The 20,068-nt window shown below is 44.3% G+C and overlaps 1 protein-coding gene across 1 annotated transcript; it reads right to left on the reverse strand.

Moving 5' to 3' along the window:
* Window positions 1-5,675: 5,675 nt before the first annotated feature.
* On the reverse strand, window positions 5,676-19,811 carry LOC308498058 (uncharacterized protein C4orf54). The gene is made up of 2 exons (XM_081049338.1): window positions 14,082-19,811; window positions 5,676-5,798 (listed from the first exon to the last, which is right to left on the reverse strand). The coding sequence occupies exon 1, from the start codon at window positions 19,478-19,480 to the stop codon at window positions 14,108-14,110; it is 5,373 nt and encodes a 1,790-aa protein (XP_080905464.1). The 5' UTR covers window positions 19,481-19,811; the 3' UTR covers window positions 5,676-5,798; window positions 14,082-14,107.
* Window positions 19,812-20,068: the final 257 nt, after the last annotated feature.

The following is a 20,068-nucleotide window of genomic DNA, read 5'->3' on the forward strand; positions in this document are numbered from 1 at the left end:
GATGATGGCTGAAGCACAAATGAATTCAACAACCAGGGAAAATTATCTAGTGCCAGAGACGGCATGGAGCTGCATAAGCAGAGGTATACCAGTAGTTCAGGTTTAAGGAGTTTGCTAATGCAGCTGGCTACCATATGAGGGAGCACCTGCTAATCTCCATCCCATATACCCTAAACCTTCAGAAAAGTCCAGCTACATGTGTCGTCTCGAGTCAGGAATACTCGGGGCTGGATGCGTGTCCTGCAATGAAGTCTAGTGGGGTAATGCAATGCGGAGTAAAACAGTACACACTTGAGGCAAGATGGAGAGTGGAATTTGAGAATTCACTAGAAACAAGAGCTGGCAGCAAGCGATAACTTAGGAAAATATTGGCCTGGAACCGTCCTCAACTTTCTTTCTTGCCCTGTCACCCGTGATCCGGGACATATATGAGGAATCCTGGATGTCCCTCTATGTGGAATGTCGGTTCACGTCTTTCTGGGGCTTCAGTGTTAAGGTTTATAATGAGTTCAGTTGAGTAATGTCTTAAGGGGCACATTATAGCATTGATCCTCACTGTGCAGTAAGTCTCCAAAATGTGTGCCTCTTATATATTTAGGCTTTGAAGGGGGTCACTAGAATAACTTTCCTGGGCCTCGGCGTGGATTCTCAGGAACGCTGTTGTCTAGGTTGCTCTTTGGTGTTAGTGGGGCATCGCGCCCCTTGGAAGGTGCTCCTCACAGTCCTACATAATGATGCAAGCACTTCCACTCCTTTGGTCAGGCAGGTAAAATACTAGGGGTTCCGGGAAAGACCCATTCCAGACATCTGCCCTCTAGAACTCTAAGGTAATGAATTTGCATTGTCTTAAGCCACTAATTTTGCAGTTCTGGCAACAATAGAAAACTAATACAACCCTTGGTGTGAAACATTAGAGTATGACACTTAAATGAAGGATTTTAGTTAGAAGACAGAAGAAAATGAAAATGTCCAAAGCTTGTTTCTGAATTAAAATAAAGACAAATAATGTATGTTTTCTTTGCAGTTACTTTTACTGGAAAACAACAACAACAACAACAACAACGAAATATTGTTTTCAAGAGTCAAAATAAAAGACCATTACACAAGATTGCACAACCACTTACAAAGGCTGGCAATTAGTCTCACAGAGTCCTAGTTTTCTCCATATGCAACACACTGAGAGTAACTCTCAGAGATGTGGGGCTAGAGTCATAGTCCCACTGGCCAAACTCACTGCATTCTATAATTGAGTCACATCAGACTTCAGGTAGGAACTCTTCCACCAAGATTTCTATCTTGAGAACAGTTCAATTTTTCATATTCTTTCCATTTACCACTGGCTTATTTCATAGTCAGGGGTATAATTCAGCATTATCCAATGTCTTTCTCCATTCATCACACAATTTACTCTCCTCTGTTTGGGACATAACTTCTTCAGTCTTCACGTTCTTTTCAACCACCATTGTCTTTACTGTACAATAATACAATTTAAATGTAAAAAACGAAACTACATGTTCAAAAGGAGAGGAAAAAAGAAAGGACCACCTGCTAGAAATAGATTCAGGTACTACAGATAATTCAGAAAGCCCTTGAAAGGACTTTTTGCCATTAACGCTAGCTTGTAAAAAGCAATTATAAAACTTAAAATCAAATTAGATGTGCTATGTATATGTTTCATTCTGCACCATTATGAATTAAATAGGAATAAGTCTAAAAATGTGCTCTAGTTGCAACATGAAACAAGAATGTTGACAGCTTAAAATACTTCCGTGAATGTTCAGTTCTCTTCGGAGACATGGGGCATACAAGCAAGACCAATTTTCAGAATCCGCCCCCCAACCCCCGGGCCTTGTAATCACATGTGCCACAGATAAATACGCTTTCCGCCTCTCCCCCAGAGAACCAGAGTCTGAAATTCTGATTAGATTCAAGCTCAAGATACAATTTAGCAAATGCTACATGCTTTTTTAATGATTTTATGCACCTGTGAGGTCTACTTAGGACCCAGAAGTTAGTTAAGAATATAGAAACAGTCTCTTGAAAATATATATCATATCTATATGTATATCTCCTTAGAAATTATGCAAAAGCCTAACATACTTTATGAATTTGATTTTTATAAGTAGTTTTCTAAACCAAACCTACACATAATTTTTCCCCTCAACAGTACTGGTAAGATACAGGGCACCTTTTTCTTTCAAGTATTTGGGTAAAATAACATACCCTGAGAATTTGGGGTGCAAACCTACACCTTGTAAACTGTAGAATGAAACTCCTCAAGCACCACATAGGAAAATGTATACATGATAATTTTTAAACACAGAGACTATAATTGAATGTGTTTTCTCATGCACATATATATATACATATATATATATACTTTTCATGAGATTATAGTCAATCTACTTAGGAATCAGTACTGTCCTGCAGTCCAAAGTATTATTTCAGGTAGCATGAGCATTCATTCAATTCATAGCAAACACACAAATTATGAAAATAATTAAAATGCATTAAATCTCTTTAAGAGTCAAGGATGATAAAGTCTAGTCTGAAATTAAGAAAAATAAATTTATATCACTAGGCATTTCCTAGTGATAGAAGGAGGAATTTGAAATGTGCGTTAACATTTGAGATTTATCACAGAGATGCCAAAACGTAATTTGTTCTAACTTATTTAGCCAATGGTATGTAGAGAGCCATATACACACAGACATATACCGACATACAGAGAGCCTGTAAGTTAAGTCACTAACTGCATATCTGAGCTTTATTCAATCCTGAGGGCAATTTCAATGAGTGCTTTGAAAAAAAAATTCTGGTGAATTAAATTTTCATACTGGTTACAAATGTGTTCAGTTTTCCAAAAACAATTCAAATAGAGCATATTTCAACCTGACCATTTAACCAACAAGGAAAAAGAGGAAATGGGTTAAGATTCCGACATACGATGTCCTATGGGTCCTCTGGAAAACTGAGTCACACTTGTAACGCTGAGAGAAAATGGCAAAAACCACACTCTGCAAGTCTAAGTAGATTCAAGCTCAAGGCGCTATTTAGGAAATGCTACATGCTTGTTGTGCTACAAATAGTTTTGTGTACATAAAACATAAAAGGGTAGTTCAGTAGCTAAAGGGACATTGTGAAGGTAACACTTTTGTGGGTTGGAAGGTTCATAAACTCTCATTCCACTTAACTTTGGTTGAAAGAGGAAGGGCACAACCACTTCTTTCAAATATCAATGTGACCTCAGGAGATAATAACAGCAACAATGAGGATTTGGATTTACCTCATGTCTTTTAAAATGTTCCTCCCTGTCATTTGAGGTAGTAAATGGCCCAGCAGCTTTGCATGGTTTAAGGAAATAGAGAACCATAAAATTACCAATAGAAGATGTCATAGTCATAGAATATTATTTTAAGGTTACGTTCTTAACCACTTAGACATTCACTACCTCCTGGACAGCTCCTCAGAGGATGTGGCCTCTCTGATAGACCCCAAAAGGAGACATTTTCCTTTCTTTCCTAGCTTCTGTCTCAGTTTACCTCAATGTGAGAACTTAATGCTCAGATCTACTGGTGCTAAATAAATAATAAATAATAATAAATAATAATAAAAAAATGGAGCCCCTAGACCAGTGGAAGGTAAGAACTTGACCACATTTTCTTGGGAAGGAGAGTCTCTGAAAAACTGGCAAGCAGTTGACAACTCAACATGACTACTGGATTTTCCTAAAAGTCACACATGGTTTTAAAATAGTCTTATCAATTGTGGTACTACCCACCCAAATCCTGTATAAGTTTCACTAGATACGGTCAAATATTAGGTTGGTGCAAAATTAATTGTGGTTTTCGCAATTATTCTTAACCTTTTAAACTGCAATTACTTTTGCACCAACCTAATACTTGAGCATTCATGGCACTGTTTTGAGTACTATAGGTTTGAGATCCTCAAAATTGATTTTACTTTCTTGTTTCAGTATTAAGTGATCTCATACCCAGCCAATCTCTACTGAAAATGAGGAAGGGCTGATATAAGTACTTCCGTAGTGGTGAAAAATTAAGTACGTTCTGAGGTGAATCTGTTGATGTACCTGGGTATGAGGGCCTCTATGACAAAGGAATAACGCTTTTCCTAATATGGTACAAGGCATCTTTTCTATACACAGAGGCTGTTTCATATTTCATGTGTCATGTCTCAGAGACATCACTCCATTACATAGCCCATGAGCCCAATGATGAATGGAATTATTTCTCCCTCAAAACTTTTCTTTCAGCCAACAATTTTCTAGATAAAAAGAGGAAATGGGTTAAGATTCTAGATAAAAAAATTACTTTAAGGAAGAAGGCCCTGAAAGTGAAATTGAGTTGTTTTTTTATAGAGTCTGAAATAAGAAGCATAACTACAAAGTAATGAGATTTCATAAACCATACAAAAATCAGTCTCAACTTCAGTCATAAATAGCATAAAATTCTGTGGTTTCAAAAAGCAATTTTAAGCAGAAACCAAATATTGATGACCACTAAAATCAAAATAAGGCTTTTTAAAAAATTACCAGAATGCTTTACCTTTGAATAAATAAGTAAATAAGAGGAGATTCCTTAAATAAAAAAGCCTGGGAGAATCTTCAAGGTATTCTTTTTTAAAGTAAGAACTATGCCAATGTAACATTTGTCAAATATATGTTGACATACATTAACTCTGACAAGCTAAACATTTATCTGTTTGATTAACTCTTCCAGACTCACTGTGAACACTCACTAAAATAACCTTCAGAATTGGATTACAACTGAGTCAATAGTTACTGTTCATGAAAAATTATGTGATTTGGATTTTCAACATCTCTTAAAACCGTAAGGAACTAGTGATGTAATCCTAGGTCGCAGTTATTGGTATGGCGAGGGCTGGAGAAAATCAGAGCCACTGAATCAGAGCTTACATTCTATTCTATCACCCCAAACAGGTCACTCGTCAGACTCCAAACAATCTGTGAGAGACAGGAGTATATGCAACTATGACGGGAATCATTGAAAAAGACTGAAAAAAAGCTATACACACTTAACAAAGGTTGGGTTACTAGAGGGAAATAAATATTTCATACCTTCCTGAGACTAAAGGCTTAATTTTAAATCACTAGCTCTTCAGTATTTTAAGTCATTCTATTTTAAGGCAACAGATCGTGTCATGACACTGTACAAATGGGAAAATTAAAGCATAAAGGTTAACACCACTATTTTTCACCATCACATCTGAAATCATGCTAAACCCAAGAAAAGAACATGGAGAATATAAGCAGGAGAATGACTAGGCTTGGCTGGTATATGATTCAAAACCCAACATATTTAAAATCCAAGCATGTGCTATAATTCTGCCAGCTAGTCCTTATATATTCCAAGGACCTACAGATTTGTGATCCAAATTACTGGTTTGTTGGCTTGGTTTACAATACAACCAGACCTATGCTGTTGTATGATTTGATTGAACTGTTAAAATCTTAAGGGATTGTTGTCTAGTCAAAAAGAGGGAAAGATGAATAGAATGCTTATATCCTGTATTTAAGTATAAAAAGAAATAGTTTTACAGGGGGGGAGTGCAACCATTCAATCAGCCTAGTAAAACTAAAATAACACAAACTGTCTTAACAGGGTTGTTCAGGAAAATACAGAAACTTACACACTTGGTTTATAAGAAGCAAATACTAAGAATAACACATGTAGAGGAAGTTTTTCAGATGAATTCTTGGTGCTGTTATAATGCAACCTTCAGATTAAAGAAGAGAAGTCTGTCTTTCTGTCTTGCTCCTATAAATAAACATAGTCAAAGAACAGATTGTTAGTTCTAAAAGTAAATCTTACTTTTAAAGAAGCAAGAAAAATGTCAAAATACATTTTATTTAACTATTTGGCTGATTTCAATATTAATGATGATGACATTCACATTTTAAAATGTATTTGGCAGATGTTTCTGACCTTATTAGACCTTGTACTGACTTGAAGAAAGTACTTAAAGTGGAACCTCTCTTTGAACCTTGATTTGAGTTAAATGTGTAGTTTCATCGAAATCATCTATAGAAGAGATAAAACAGTGTAATACATATGTCATGCTGAAATGAAATTTAGCGTGAGCTAGCAATCTAGTTAAATGAGTGAACTCTACACTGAGAATCTTGTAAAGTGAATGATTACTACCCAAATTATGTGGAATTTCATCTAGTACATTTGTTTAAAATGAAATATACTAGTTAGAACTTAAACCTAGTTAAACACATTCTAAGACAAGCACTGACATATTCAAATGCTAACTGAAAATTAGCCCTTTCTGTAGACTTCCTTTCTCTATAATATTCTAGAACTGTGCCTAAAGAACATTTTTTTAACACTTGAGAGTTGATATTTGAACATAATATTATGAAGACTAAAACAGAGTGGCCTGCAGGTAATATTTGTGAGGGATTAAGAAGACTCTATCATGTGAAAAATAAACTTCAAGAAGTATCAAATAATAGTTATCTAATCAATTATTGCCTAATCAGAGTAGCCAGCAAGGGATATTTTAATCTTGTCATCTAGAAACCGAGCTGTTAAATATATGATTTTTAAAAAGTCTTTAAGAATAATTATGGTTTCATATGTATATATTCCATGTTTGAGTATTTTATTCTTTTGTATTTTCTATTAAGGAATGAACTTCAAGATAAAAGAGATTGTTGTGGGTTTAAAGACTTCTCATTTGCTAAATTTAAGTTTTTCTACCTGAGGACATGTAAAGTAGCAACAGGAAAAGAAAATATAATTACAAGAGAAGGAGAAGAAAATAGAAGATTATGAAGAATTATTTCAGTGCAATCCAAGGATGTGACAACTCAGGCTGAGTTCCATCATGAGGCAAGATTTGCAAAGACTCCCTGAGCAAAGTGAGAAGACACAGAGTGGAAGGAGGAAGGAAAGAAGGGAAGGGGGGAGAGAGAGAGAGAGAGAGAGAGAGAGAGAGAGAGAGAGAGGGAGAGAGAGAGAGAGAGAGAGAGAGAGAGGGAGAGAGAGAGAGAGAGAGAACAGTGAGGGGACCGGAGGCACTCCAGGACGGTGAGAACAGGCTGAGAAACAGAGGAGAAACCTGTTTATACAATCTACTGGGGTCACTTTCAGAATCCATAGTCCAGACATTGCCTTTTCATTCATTCACAGGGCATTGTTTCTGCTTACATCAACTTGAGAGGAATTTTATTTGAAGTCTGGAAAGTAATAAAGTTGCTCTAGTTCCTATTAAGAATAAAATAATAAAATCACCAGTTTAACCAGAGGATCTTGAAAAAATCAGTAAAGATGAGAGGGGTCAGTGACTACACTGTGTCACCAGGCAGTTTGGCCTGGGTGACTTCCTGTGATAATAGGACGAACACATGACAGAGTTCAGCAGGGATGCTGGGTCAGATTTTCCCTTGCTCTGCACAGGACTGTGCCCAGACGGAGAGGAAAATCACTACATGCAGCTGGCAATCTAGGCCCCGAGTTGTATAACATTCTGGAAACCTTCGGGGATACTAGAGTACTCTGACCCACAGCCAACTGACCTGCCCCAAGAGATCAGCCAGCTCGAAGGCGACTGCAGAACTGTAGACATTGCCTCCAGTTTTGGGAAATATAAAGCAATCCTGGATACAGTGCCTGACACTGCCGTAGGAGTCTGCAAGGATAAGGACTGCTTTTCTGCTCTGGTGAAGGCCCCTGAGAGATGGGGAGTGGGGGTTCCTGAGGCATTTATGAGGTTACAGTCTCCAAGGCAGATTGAACTCTGACTACGTACCATGAACTATTTGGTTTTCCTTTGTAATGGTTTTATAATTGAATGTTCACAACACTTCTACGAGGCATTCTCGTTTTACAGTTGAGAAAACTGAGGTCGAGAGAGGGCAAGTCACGCATTCAGAGTAGTGAGAGTACAAGAATTTAGGCCTGTGCTTCCTGACTTCAAGGTGACATACTTGGGCGTTAGTCAAACCACAGTACTCCCCTCCAACAACAATGCATGAACCTGACGGTATCCTGAGAGGGACATCCCACTCTCAGGTGGACATCCTACACTTGATCTTAGCCAAAAGGCCAAGAAGCGACCAGGTGGACATCCCACACCTGCTCCGCCACATATACACACACAATTACAGGTAACCCCCATATGACATGGCACTTCTAGAACAGTTTCGCTCTAACACGGTTTGAGAATTGGGGGAAACCCTCGTACAACACGACATCCTAGAATAGTTTCACTCTAATATGGTTTGAGAATTAGAAAAATCCTCGTACAACACGGAGCATAATAAGAGCAACTCCTAAGAGCAAAAGATATCTCATTTGAAATTAGGGAAATCCCGGAAAAACACAGAATGTAATAAGAGCTTTTAAGATATCTCATTTGAAATTTTTCATTCGAGCATGGATGTCATATCAGATTTGACTGCAGAAATATTAGAATTTTAAATCCATTTTTTAGTGGAGTATTAAGTTCAGAGGATGAAGATATCTTGTCAAAAAGAAAATGCCCTTGGTTAATGGTGCTTAGTAGTGATAAAACATTATTTAATGTATATTAATATGGTATACTTTTGGTGAAAATTCCTTTAATAAAGATATTTCTCTTAATTATAAAAACATAATAGTATATTTTAAAAAAATTTTGGAACCTAACCCCCTTTTTTTGTACTAGTTCTTTGTTTCGTATAACATGGATTCAAATAACACGGCATTTTTAAGGAACCTAACAACCGTGTTATACAGGGGTTACCGGTACTCCACCACTGGGAGCCACAGCTCCTAGGAGTGCTGACACTGGTTCAGATTTCTTTTTGGGACACAAAATGTTCTAATAATGAAGGACAGCTAATTTTTTAATCAGAAGGAAAACACACATGGAGGCTTAGTGTATGCTAGATATTACCAGATTCTGGGTCAATTTCTTACCTTATTCTTTTCCCTTTTTCCCAGTTGAGGGAAGGGGAAGAGTTCACAACAAGGAATTGAGACCTGGAGGGCAGAGAGTAAGAGAAGGGGCAAACAAGGGGCCATGTATAAGAGCACAGCCACGAAGCACAAAGGGCCTGGATTCCAGTTGATCTGTTGACAAATGAAGTTATTTCTTCATTTGTCAAATAGGGATAAAAGTAGTGCCTACTTGTTTTAAGAATCAGACAGCATGATGTTAAGTCTCGGTACATAATAAATGATTAATACACATCAGTTATTACTTTCTATTTTTATAGAGAGTAGAGAAGAGAATAATAAAGGCAATAAAATTGTGGAGAAAGGCACAAAATTAGGAGCTAGAGGAAAGCTACAATCCAAGAAAAGAGAAAGGGAGAAAAGAAAAGGTAAAAAAAATATATAGAGGATAAAATAAAACAACAGCCATAAACAGAGGGTGCAAAAAAAAAATGTATACACATTTTAAGAAAGGAAAAAACTGTATTAAAATTGTAATACTCAATATATACCAATAACAATAGAGGAACACAAGTCATGCATATATATTTTTTTGGTACCCCCGGCATAATAATTGGGAGAGGAAGTAACAAGTAAGTCAGGAAAAAATAGAAAGACAAATTAATTCAGGAATGTAATAATGGAATGACGTGAAAATGATATGGCCCCAGCCCAGCTACCTGGTCTCCTGCACAAAGATCCAAAGCCCATGCAGGTGAGGGAGCTGGCAGGAAGCACCGGCCCTTTAAATTGTCCAGTCTGTGATAAAAAGAAACTACAAACAAAAAAGGAAGCAGAAGGGGAGAAGTAAGGTGGGGCAGTAAATTAAATCAGCTTGAAGTGAATGGGAAAGGAGAAACCAAAACAAGGAATAAAATCACAATAAATAAACTAAAGCAAAAAACAGAAAGTAAATTCTCAAACAAATAGAGAGGAAAACAGGGAAGGGAACTATTGGGACAGACACTGGCAGGAGGACCACCAAATAAGAGTGACCCTAGGGAGAAAAGGAGAAGGGGACAGGAATGTAATGAGAAAACCAAACTGAAAAAAGACTCTGGTGTGGGGTGATTCAGAGGTTGGGACCCAACTCTACCCCAAAGGGACACTGAATGAAGAAGGGCCACTTAACCTCTCTGAGCTCCAGTTTCCTACTGCAATTTTACCACAAGGGGATGGGGTTTGACAATCTAAGGACCCCAGCAGGGGACCCTTAGAACACTCTACAAAAATAGATCACCTGCATCCGGCCCCTTTCTCTTTCCACTTCAGTTGCTGACCTGTGAGGCTCTATTCAGGGGGTAGAAATAATTCCAAGGAAATAAGGAGAAAAGAAAGACCGACACGTTGAAGCAACATAAAGCACACTCAGAAATGAAAAAAACAAATGGATGAAGACTCACAGGAAAAAAAACAAACCACATTCAAATTAAACAAATTAATTGCAATTCCCATGGCAGAGCAGGCATAATGGCAATTAAAGTTTTCTCTTGTTAGTATTACATATTTATTTTGTCTTTCTGCCCTTGTAAATGGCATTTAGTATCAATTTTCGACTAAAATCCTAAAACAAAAATATGTGGGTGGGCAGGAGAAAGCATGAAAGTGAATATATCAGAGAAGGAAAAATATAGCTACATGCCTCCAATGACAGGAAACTAAGACAAAAATAATTTCACTGGAAAAGGCATCAAAGATCCTATGCAACGGGGACTTTCAAAACCAAAATGAATGAACAACAAAGATCTAAAACAGTACAGTCCTAACAGAAAAAGAGAAAGTAGTGAAGGTTCGCAACTGGTGTGCCTAAACCACTGGTGTGTTACAAATGGGTTCCTGTTCCTATCTGGCCACTGGGCACCGGCTACAAACAGCCTCATCCATTTATCACAATCTATGATGTACTAGATAAGAATAAAGTCAATAACATTACTAATTATCTTTTTAGAAGTGGGAAAGACCCACCTATGAAAACAAAAACTAAAGGGACATTCCTAACAGAATAATTAGGAAGAGATAACAGCAGTTGGTTCTGCTCAAATATATACAGGGGGAGAAAGCAAAGCTCCCAGTTACAACATGCAGCTAAAAATAGATGATGAAATACTTATTATTTGAGTTGGAAGGAATCTTAAAGGTTAAGACAGGACTTGAACACTGGTTTTGCAGTTCTGTATGTCCAATGTGTGTCTTCCTGCTGGAGTGTAGCTCCTGGCTAAAAGGATCGTAGTAGGTCACATGGGGGTTTATAGTCACTGCAGAGTACACTGTGGCTGGTAGAGTGTAAACACGTAATTCATGCTTGTTGAAAGAATGAGGGAATTAGTGCATTGTATTCAAACATTCATTTTACAAATGTCCAGAGAGGCAGAAACTAGATCCCTGGTTTCCTGGCTGCAAGCTCAGAGCTCACTGCAGTCCTCTGCCATTCTTCCTTTGCTCCATGCCTTCCAACTGAGGAACACACAGAGTGGCCTGCAGAGAGCATAGTGTGGCCCAGGAGCTAAGAGTCAGCTCCACAGTCCTGGCTCTCTCACTGTCTGGGAACCTCAGCGAAAACATTTCTTTCTAAGCCCCAGTTTTCTTCTCTGTGAAATGGGATTGGATCAATTAATTTATGTGATTTAGTTCAAAGAGGCACCAAAAAACCATACTCCACCCCAAGGGAAATCTCTGGGATACGTCTGGTTTTCAAAGGAAATCTTGAACTGAAACCAACTTCCAAGACTTCTCACAGGGACTAAGTTAATGAAAGAGTGTGTACAATGGAATTTTTGATATATATGAACAAGGTTTTTTTTTTTTCTCACAAGGAAAAGAACTCCATACTTCTTCATGTATCTGACTTTTCTTTGGCAAGTGGCATAGAACTTTCAGGAAGGTGAGTTTTGAAGGATTTTCATTAGTCGTCTGAGTTTTCATAATTATATGTTTTCCTGTACACAAAAAGCTAATCATTATTTCATCACCAGTCTCCTAAAATTGCGAGGCCAGCTTTTGCCTTCTATCTTTAGGCTGTGGACTAAAATAAAGGTTGTGCTTTCAAAAAGGGAAAAACTTTCAAAATTATCACGGTTCAAATCTCGAATACTAAAAACTCTGATTTATATTTGGGTCTGATGGAGACAACTCCAGGCCTAATCTCTCCAGACTCAGCAGACAGGAGAAAGGCCAAAGGCAGCTGCTGAGCGGACAGACACTACAGGAGCTTGTGCCTGGCTCCCCCCTCCTCTGAGCCCTGTCCTCCCTTCCCCTTGCTTCTTCTGCACCTCCACAGCTCACAAAAAGGCCTCACAGGATTAGCTGCTCCAAAATAGCCTTAGGTAAACATACCACTTGTCCAGAAGATTAAAACGCTTTTGTCTAGAGGCTACTCCTTTCCTTCTGCAAAACGAATTCTCTAATTCTGAGTATCTTCCACATGCATACTAATTTTTGGCTTTATTTTCTACATCAGACAAAAGATGCATTATATTTATCTTTAATCCTCCCCTCCTGTTTGTGTTCATCACACTGTGCCTGTGGTAAACTCTTGGAGAAAAATAATTCAAATCATCTGTTTCTAGAGTGCAAGTAAAATGAGGCTTATGCTTTCACCTGAATTCTTAGAGGAAGACCCAACGATTTTTGAACAGTGGCCTAATGCTGTCTTGCAGTCCAATAAATGTAATGCACAGTAACCATCCCTTGATTTTAAAAAGATTTATAAGTTGCTATACACTGTTATATCATCTGACATTCATTTTGAGCCATAGATATCACTGACACATGAGTGTCTTGAGTGCTAGAGAGTTTGCAGCCCAAGAACACACAGTTGGTGAGAAGAAGCAGCTCTGATTCTAATCTAATGATCCTACTTCCTAATGTAAGGCTCTTTCATTGCACAATGAAAAGAAAGTCCCTCTGTTCTTTTTCAGTTTAGAAAAGAAATGGCTTATTTCTTTCCTACGAGAATAGAAAAGATTTCTCTCCTCTCCATCTCCTTTCTTGGTTAGGTATAATCTTACCAAGAAGTGAAAGTCCAAGAAACATTTATGATGTCAATCCTTTCTAATCTGAAGAGAACAGGAGAATGAGGGCAATTTGTCTCCACAGTGCTGACATCTTTGCACCCACATCTGAAGTTTGCCCCTGTATAATGTGTGTGACCTGATATGTCCTGGTTCAGGCAAACCTATCAAGGATTCCTGCTTGTGAAGTTGGATTAACTCAGGTGTTAGGAATCTACTTTGTCTTATTTCCTTTAGAGGCGGCAAGTGGAAGTTGGTTTTTTTTGAAAGGAGAGAATGCAGATATGAAAATGAATGCCTTGTAGGAACTGCCAGCTGTGAGTAATGGATTCAGTCTGAATGGACTGAATCAAAGCCAGCAGCCCCCTCCAAGGAGCCACAGCAGCACTGTAATCTCCTCTCTCAGAGAGGTCAAGGGTGTGCTAGTGTGTGTGTGTGTATGTGTGTGTGTGTGTGTGTGTGTGTGACCTTAAAAACCTTAAACTCATCTAAGATAAAGTATGCTGATCATCTGAAAATAAAAAAAAAACAAGAGTTTAAAAAATCAGTCTCTTTGTATAAGATACTTCAAGAGGACTATGAAGAGGAAGGAGAAAAGCTTTTCTGCAGATTTTTTAAAAACCTCATAACAAGAAAATGTCAGGTTTTGACTCTCCTTACTTCCGAGGAGCAACCAGATTAACTGGTGTTCCCAGTGATCTCTCAGGGTGTTCTGCCTTCTGCCACTGAAGCTGCCAGGAATAGAGTGAGTCTTGCTCCATGAAATCCAGACCGGGTTTTTGTTTCTCTCCGCTGCCAACCTTCACCAAAAGCTAACCTGGCAGATCCAAGCTTCACTTCCCTCCTACTCACAGGTGAGAAAAACACTCAGGCAATTTGAAAACGTCAAAGGGGGAAAGGCCATGGGAACAGAGGAGTGGAGAGAGGAGGAAGCTTGGCAAGAAAATTAGCTCCTTAATGGTTTGGATGGGGTTTTTCTCTAACCATCCAAAATGCCCATTTCTAGACAGCTTCCTCTGCTGTAAATCTGCTACTTCAAACACAAAGAAATAGGCTTGCTCTTAATCCCTTAAACCTGATTATCAAACTCACACTCACTCACCAGCAGCTGCTCCTGGTGACTGCTCTTCATCTGTGCTCCACCACAAAGCTCATGGTGGTGCCATCAAAGGAAGGAGGGGCAATGATCCTCGGCCCCAGGGGCTGCGAGGTGATGCTGATGACAGGCTTGCCGTGCAGCTGGGTGAAGCCCTTGGCCCCCACGAGCTGGGATGTTGCTGCTGGTGCTGAGGAGGAAGAGGAGGCAGGGGACTGACCAGAGGCCATGAAGTATGGGGCCTCGGTGAATGTTGAAGCTGCCTCTTTGCTGGGGGGCTCTGCAGCCATCTGGGAAAGCTCACTGCCCCCTGCAGTGTGAGCAATTGGTGTGGGCTGCAGGGCGTTGGCAGGCAGCACCGTGGGCAGAAATCCAGGGTAGATCATGTAGGTGGGTCCATAGGCCCCAGGACCCAGTGCCAAGGGGGGCACAGGGAGGGACATGGGAGCCACAGCCTGCTGCTGGGAGGTCACAGGCACATCCACGTACTGCCCTGTCTCGGGGTCAAAGAGTCTCCGGGTCATGGGCTGTACTGGTGTGTCCACCAGATAGTACTGGCCAGTTGTCACATCCAGGAGCATCTTGCGCTGGGTCTGCTGTGGCTGAGGCTGCTGGAAGGGTTCTGTGGGGACGGAAGATGAGCCTGCAGGTGCCTGGGCAGGCATGCCAGGTGGGGAGAAGCAGAGGACCTGGGGCTGGGCCCCCTGCAGGGGAAAGGGCAGTGGCTGCTGGTGGTAGACGGCAGTGGGGGGATGCTCAGGGCTCTGTGGCCCTGGGGGGGCAGCTACCATCTCCCGTGGGTTGTCAGGTTTGGTACGCCAAGCTGGCCGGCTGGTTCCACTGACGTGGGAGCTTTTGGGGCTACTGGGGACCTGACTGCGGGCACTCAGGGGCGGCAAGCTGCAGAGAGTGGCCACTGAGGAGGCTGGTGCCCCCTCCCTCCCAGCCCCAGGCCTGCCTGGAAGTTCCCCAGCTGCAGAACTTCCTTTAAGAGGGATAGTCAGGTAATTCTCACAGTCACTATTGCTCTTTTCCAAATTGCTGCCGTTTTTCCTATTGGTCACCTCCCCCACTGGTGCCCTGGTGGCTGGAGAGATCTTGAGGGACCGTAGTCCCTGAGACTTGATGCCCTTTGCTGCTGAAGGACTCTCTGGAGAAAGCCCTTGTGGAAACTTGCCAGCAACACCCCCAGTTTTCTGGGTGCTGCTGGCACTCACTGTGAACTCATTCCGGTTGCTGGGGAGGGGCGGGAGGGGCTGCAGCGGCTGGCTTCTCTGCACATCCTTGCGGACTGGGGGAATATAGAGGGACCGGGGCCTTTCTCTGGCCAGGTTCTCAAAGGCAGCAGCCCGGGCAGACACACTCTCGGCGCTCGGGTTGGAGTTTCTCCGCTGCAGACGCTCCATGGGCCCCCCTCGCAGGACCACTCCGCCTTTGTTTCCTGTGCCCCGCTCTCCCACCTCACCCAGGCTTTTGGCCAGCTTGTCCGGGTTGCCCTCAGCACCCCCAGCCCCTCCCCTCTCCTCGCTGGCGATGAGCGACAGGACATGGCTGTCTGTTATCATGGGCAACGGGTCGCTTTTGCGCTTCCACTCGTTCCTGTTGAAACTGTACAGTTCCTCCATGGATCTCACGGCCGCAGTCAGCTTCTCCAGGGCATTCCGTGATGGCTTAGGACCTTTCCCTTCCTCCTTGACCTCCTCATCCTTGGCCTTTTCTGGGGTCTTCTGAGCAGAAGCCTTGGAGACGATCTTGAGCACAGGCAGATAGGAGCCCTGCTCAGGCTTATTGGGGGCAATGGTGGCCACAGGCAGCCTGCCAGATGCCCTGTGGACCAAGACTGTCCCTTCTGGCGAAGAATTCAAGCCACTGCTGCTGCTGCCGCCTTTGCCCAGGCTCTCCCTCAGCTCTCGGTCCATGCTGTCTTCCCTCTGGTTCACCACGGCCTGGCACGTAATGACCATGGGGGACAGGGATCTGGATCCCCCAGCTGCAGCAGCCAGCTGCCTGGGTTTGGGCCCGGTCAGACCCTGCTCCGGGGTAACGCTGCCCTTGTCACTGCTATCGCCTGACCCTTTGATCAGTTTCCTGACATCCCTCACCTGGTGGAGGGGACCCTGAGCCTTGGACTTGTCTCTGACGTCTCTCACCTGGAAGTGGGGCACCTTTTCCAGGCTGTCCCCCCGGAAGAGTTTCTGCTGCGCCCGGGTGTTGTCCTCAATGGTCCTGAGGAGGTTAGAGGCGCTGCTGCTTGCCAGTTTGGGCGTGAGCAGCTTGGCAATGTTGAAGTCTGAGCTTGGCTGCTGCACACTCCCCAGGCGGATCTTGATTTCCGGAGCCTTGGGCTTGATCACTGCCGTGGAGGTGGCCTGGGCAGCAGGGTACTTCGTGGCCTGTTTCCCTGGCTGTTTGTCTTTGGGTGTCTGCTGGATGTTGGGGACAAAGAGACGAGACATGATAGTGGACTTGCTTGCAGATATCTCCCCGAGATCAGCCCTCCAGTCGCCCCCTCTGGGGAGGTTCAGCTTCCCAACCGGGGCTTTTTCTTCTCGCTTCTCGGCCTCTTTCTCCTTCCACGATCGGAATGCACTATTCTGACTACGGAGGAAGACGCCCTTGACCGTCTCTGATGCACTCTTTTTAATTTCACATGCTTCCTCCGTGTGTCCGTCGGGGATACTTCGGCCAGAGCCTGCACTGTGCTCCCGAGGAGCACTGGCTTTGAATATTGGGGATTTCGACCCGGCCATGGAGCCCTCCCCACCTGCATCAGACAGGCTGAGCACCGTGTACTCAGAGCCGGCCTCCGAGTGGCGAGAGCTCTGTCTCTGCAGGCTCCTCTCCCGCTGCTTCTCACCCCCCGGGGTGCTCGCTGGCTCCTTGCACATGCTGGAAAGGTTACGGTGGGATGTGTCAATGACTTCTCCCCTCTCCATTTTGAACTCATGTTCCCGCTGCATCTTCTTGGAGATGATGTTTTTGAGCAGGCTAGAAGCAAACTTGGACTTCTTTTGGGGGCCCTCTGCCCGGGCGGCAGGCTTACTGTTCTCAGAGGTCTCAGAGCCATCATCCGTGTACACCGACCCGGGGCCCTTGCTGGAACCTTTGGTGGCCTTGCAGGGCCCAGCGGCTGAGCTGGCTTTGCTCTCGCTGCGTAAATTCAGGGGTTCGAGAAGAGTGACCACGCGGGAGCCCGTCTGGACCTGCTTTTGGAAACAGAGCGGTGTCTCCACATGTTTGATTTCCCCCTCGACTTTGCTGACCACGAACTCCAGGGCCTTGGTTTGGGACTTCCTGGAGTGGATGTAAAGCTGGTCTGCGGTTGTCCTGGCGCCAGCGCCCTTCCTCAGACCCGCGGCCACCGAGGCCGCGCTGCTCCTGAGCAGGCTCTGCTCCACTCTGGCTCCAACACCCCCACATTTTAGGTCCAGGAAGGTCGACCAGCGCCCAAAGCCGACTTCGGAGAGCGTGGAGGACTCCCGGGAGCTGATGTTCAGAGCCTCGAAGTAGGGGTAAGCGAGGCTGCGGAAGGCGCGGGAGGTCAGGTTGCGGACCTCTTTGTCCGCGTCGTCCAGTTCACTCACCGCACTGGAGGCCCCGCTGGAATAGTCCGCCAACTCCTTGGCCCTGATGGCCCCGCACCGGGTTTGCAGGCGAGCAGGGACAGCGATGAATTTCTTTGCATGGTCCTGAGCCACCGCTGCAGCCCGGGCTTGCTTCAGTGAACTCGAAGTGTGTTCCCCTGCTGTAGAGACTCGGAGGCTCATGTCGCCTTCATGCTTGGCAGCATAAATAATGTTTTGCTTTGCACGCACGTTGCTAGGCTCATTTATAGCCCGGGAAGTCGGTTTGATTGATAGGACGATCTGGCTTGCTGCACTCCCACAGCTGCTGGCGGCCGCGGCCCCTGAAGCTGCCTCCGGGGGCTCCGGCAAGGGCTCAGGCCCCGTGGCAGTGCCAGGCCCAGCGGGCGGGGCAGTCGGGCCACTGTCAGAGGGGCCGCTGCCCACTGCCGTGCTGCTGGTGTCGCGACCACTGCTGCCTGCGCCGGGGCGAGCTGGGTCACTGCTGGTGGGACTGGGTGTCCGCGTGGCGTTGGGGCTGGGAGTGGTGCTGAGGTAGCAGCTGTTGTCTTCCTCTTCGGTCGTGGTGGTGACGTCCCCCGGGGTCTCGTCGCTGCCACCAAAGGAAGCATAGCCCACAAATGAGTAGATGACGTTGTTGTCCTCGAAATCCCAGCGGGAGGCCGGCCCCACGTCGACATCCACGTCCTGCTCGACCTCGCTCAGCTGGATCTCGTGGGTGGTGATGTAGTGAGCCTCCTCGGGTTTGGGGGGGCCCTTGCTGCCCTGAGACTTGGCAAAAATGTCCCTGCACTCTGTCCCGTCTTGTCCTCCGCCTCCTCCCCCTCCTCCTGCTGCTTTTCTTCCTCCCACTCCTCCGCTGGGCTGGCAGCTCACTGCGCTCTCACCGCTGTCACTGTCAAAGCCTAAAGATGAAGAGGAAGTGGCCAGCGCCCCTGTGGATGTGGTGGTTTCATCCATCTTGGAAAGGCCACCTTCTGCTTTGTCCACTGGGGAGGAGGAGGAGGAGGAAGGCGAGAAGTTGCTGCCCTCATCAGTGGGAGAGAGCTGGGATCTGGAGTGTTCTGAGGAAGAAGGATCCTTCTGGGGGGTTGGAGCCTTGCATTCTTGACCACTGGGTTCATGTTGGACTTTCTCCTTGGGACTCCTAGAGTCCCTCTGATCCCCAGGAGAGCACTCCGGGGTAAGTTTCATGGTCCCAGGACTCTCCCTCTGGACTCCAGCTGAAGCGCACATCTCCACATATTTCACTTCTCTCTGGGAGGAGGTTGATGGCTGAGGCAGCAGCTGCAGCTGCTGCTTTAGCTCCTGGCTATCTTGAGCTCTGCTCACCCGGTCCCCCACCTCCCTCAGTCTGGCCTGCGGATTCAGCTCAGGAGTAGCGGCTTCCATGCTGAGGCCTCGCCTAGGTTTCAGCGACAAGAAGAGACAATGGTGAGCGCTGGGGCTGTCCTGGGTGTCTCCCTGGCCCTGGAGGGGCCGCAGAGTTGCCCGCAGCAGGGTCCCACGTGCCTGGACTGGCCCCAAGGCTGTAGGCACCACTGCCACTGCTGCTACCACCTCCCAGTTCTTCAGCCCCTGTGTCGGGGCCCTGACGAGACTGAAGGAGGAGGCCAGGCTCCTGGATGGGGTGGCAGAGGTGGTCTGTGGCCCGGGGGCTGCTGCTCTGGCCGAGACTGCGGCCACCTTCCTGTAGCTGAGTTGTCCTGTCCAGTTGTTTGCCTGGCACCGTCGGCAACTGGGAGTCTGAATGCCATCGGCGAGGGAAGGAGCAGCATCTGTAGGACGACCCTGGGACTCCCAGAAATGAAAGGAAAGCATGTGCTGTTTCTTGTGAAGCCTTGTCCCTTTCCTGGATGGGGCAAGAGTGGGTCACGTCATTCCAGAAATATTTTTAGTGTCTATTCTCTAGTCATAGTGAAACCACACTTGAGGGTAGAGAGGAGGCTCTAAGATGAAAGGAGAAGTTTGGGGGTGGAGGAAGCATGTGGGGTCTAATTCAAATCAACCAAGTGTTCTGTGTATATCTGTTATAGTGGCATCTAACAAATATGAAATTGTTCTTCACTCACTGCTACTTTCACTCCCAAGTCTGATTAAATGGGTTTTCTTCCCTTGCTCTTAAATAAAATCCAAATTCTGCGTTGCATTTCAAATCAATTAAGGACTATCTAGAACGATTTCAAAATCGCCCTTGGACCTCCGGTAAGCTTTGTTTGCTTCAAAAGCTATGCATTTCCTTCCTCTTTCATCTTGAATCAGAGGTATTGTGGTAATAAAAGTTTTAATAGGAATAAAATGTTCCAGCCCCTTTTCCCCAAAGTCCCATTCCATGAAACGTAATATGTCTGTTTCAAAATAGGAAGAGTCCCTTCTAGAATACTCACTGTGCTGACTCGAAGTACAAAA

This window comes from Rhinolophus hipposideros (genome assembly GCF_964194185.1).
Source record: "Rhinolophus hipposideros genome assembly, chromosome: 1".
In the NCBI taxonomy this organism is placed as follows: Eukaryota; Metazoa; Chordata; class Mammalia; order Chiroptera; family Rhinolophidae; genus Rhinolophus; species Rhinolophus hipposideros.

Excerpts from the sequence above, each read along its gene's own strand:
- LOC308498058 (XM_081049338.1), bottom strand. The coding sequence starts at position 19,480 with ATGCTTTCCTTTCATTTCTGGGAGTCCCAGGGTCGTCCTACAGATGCT.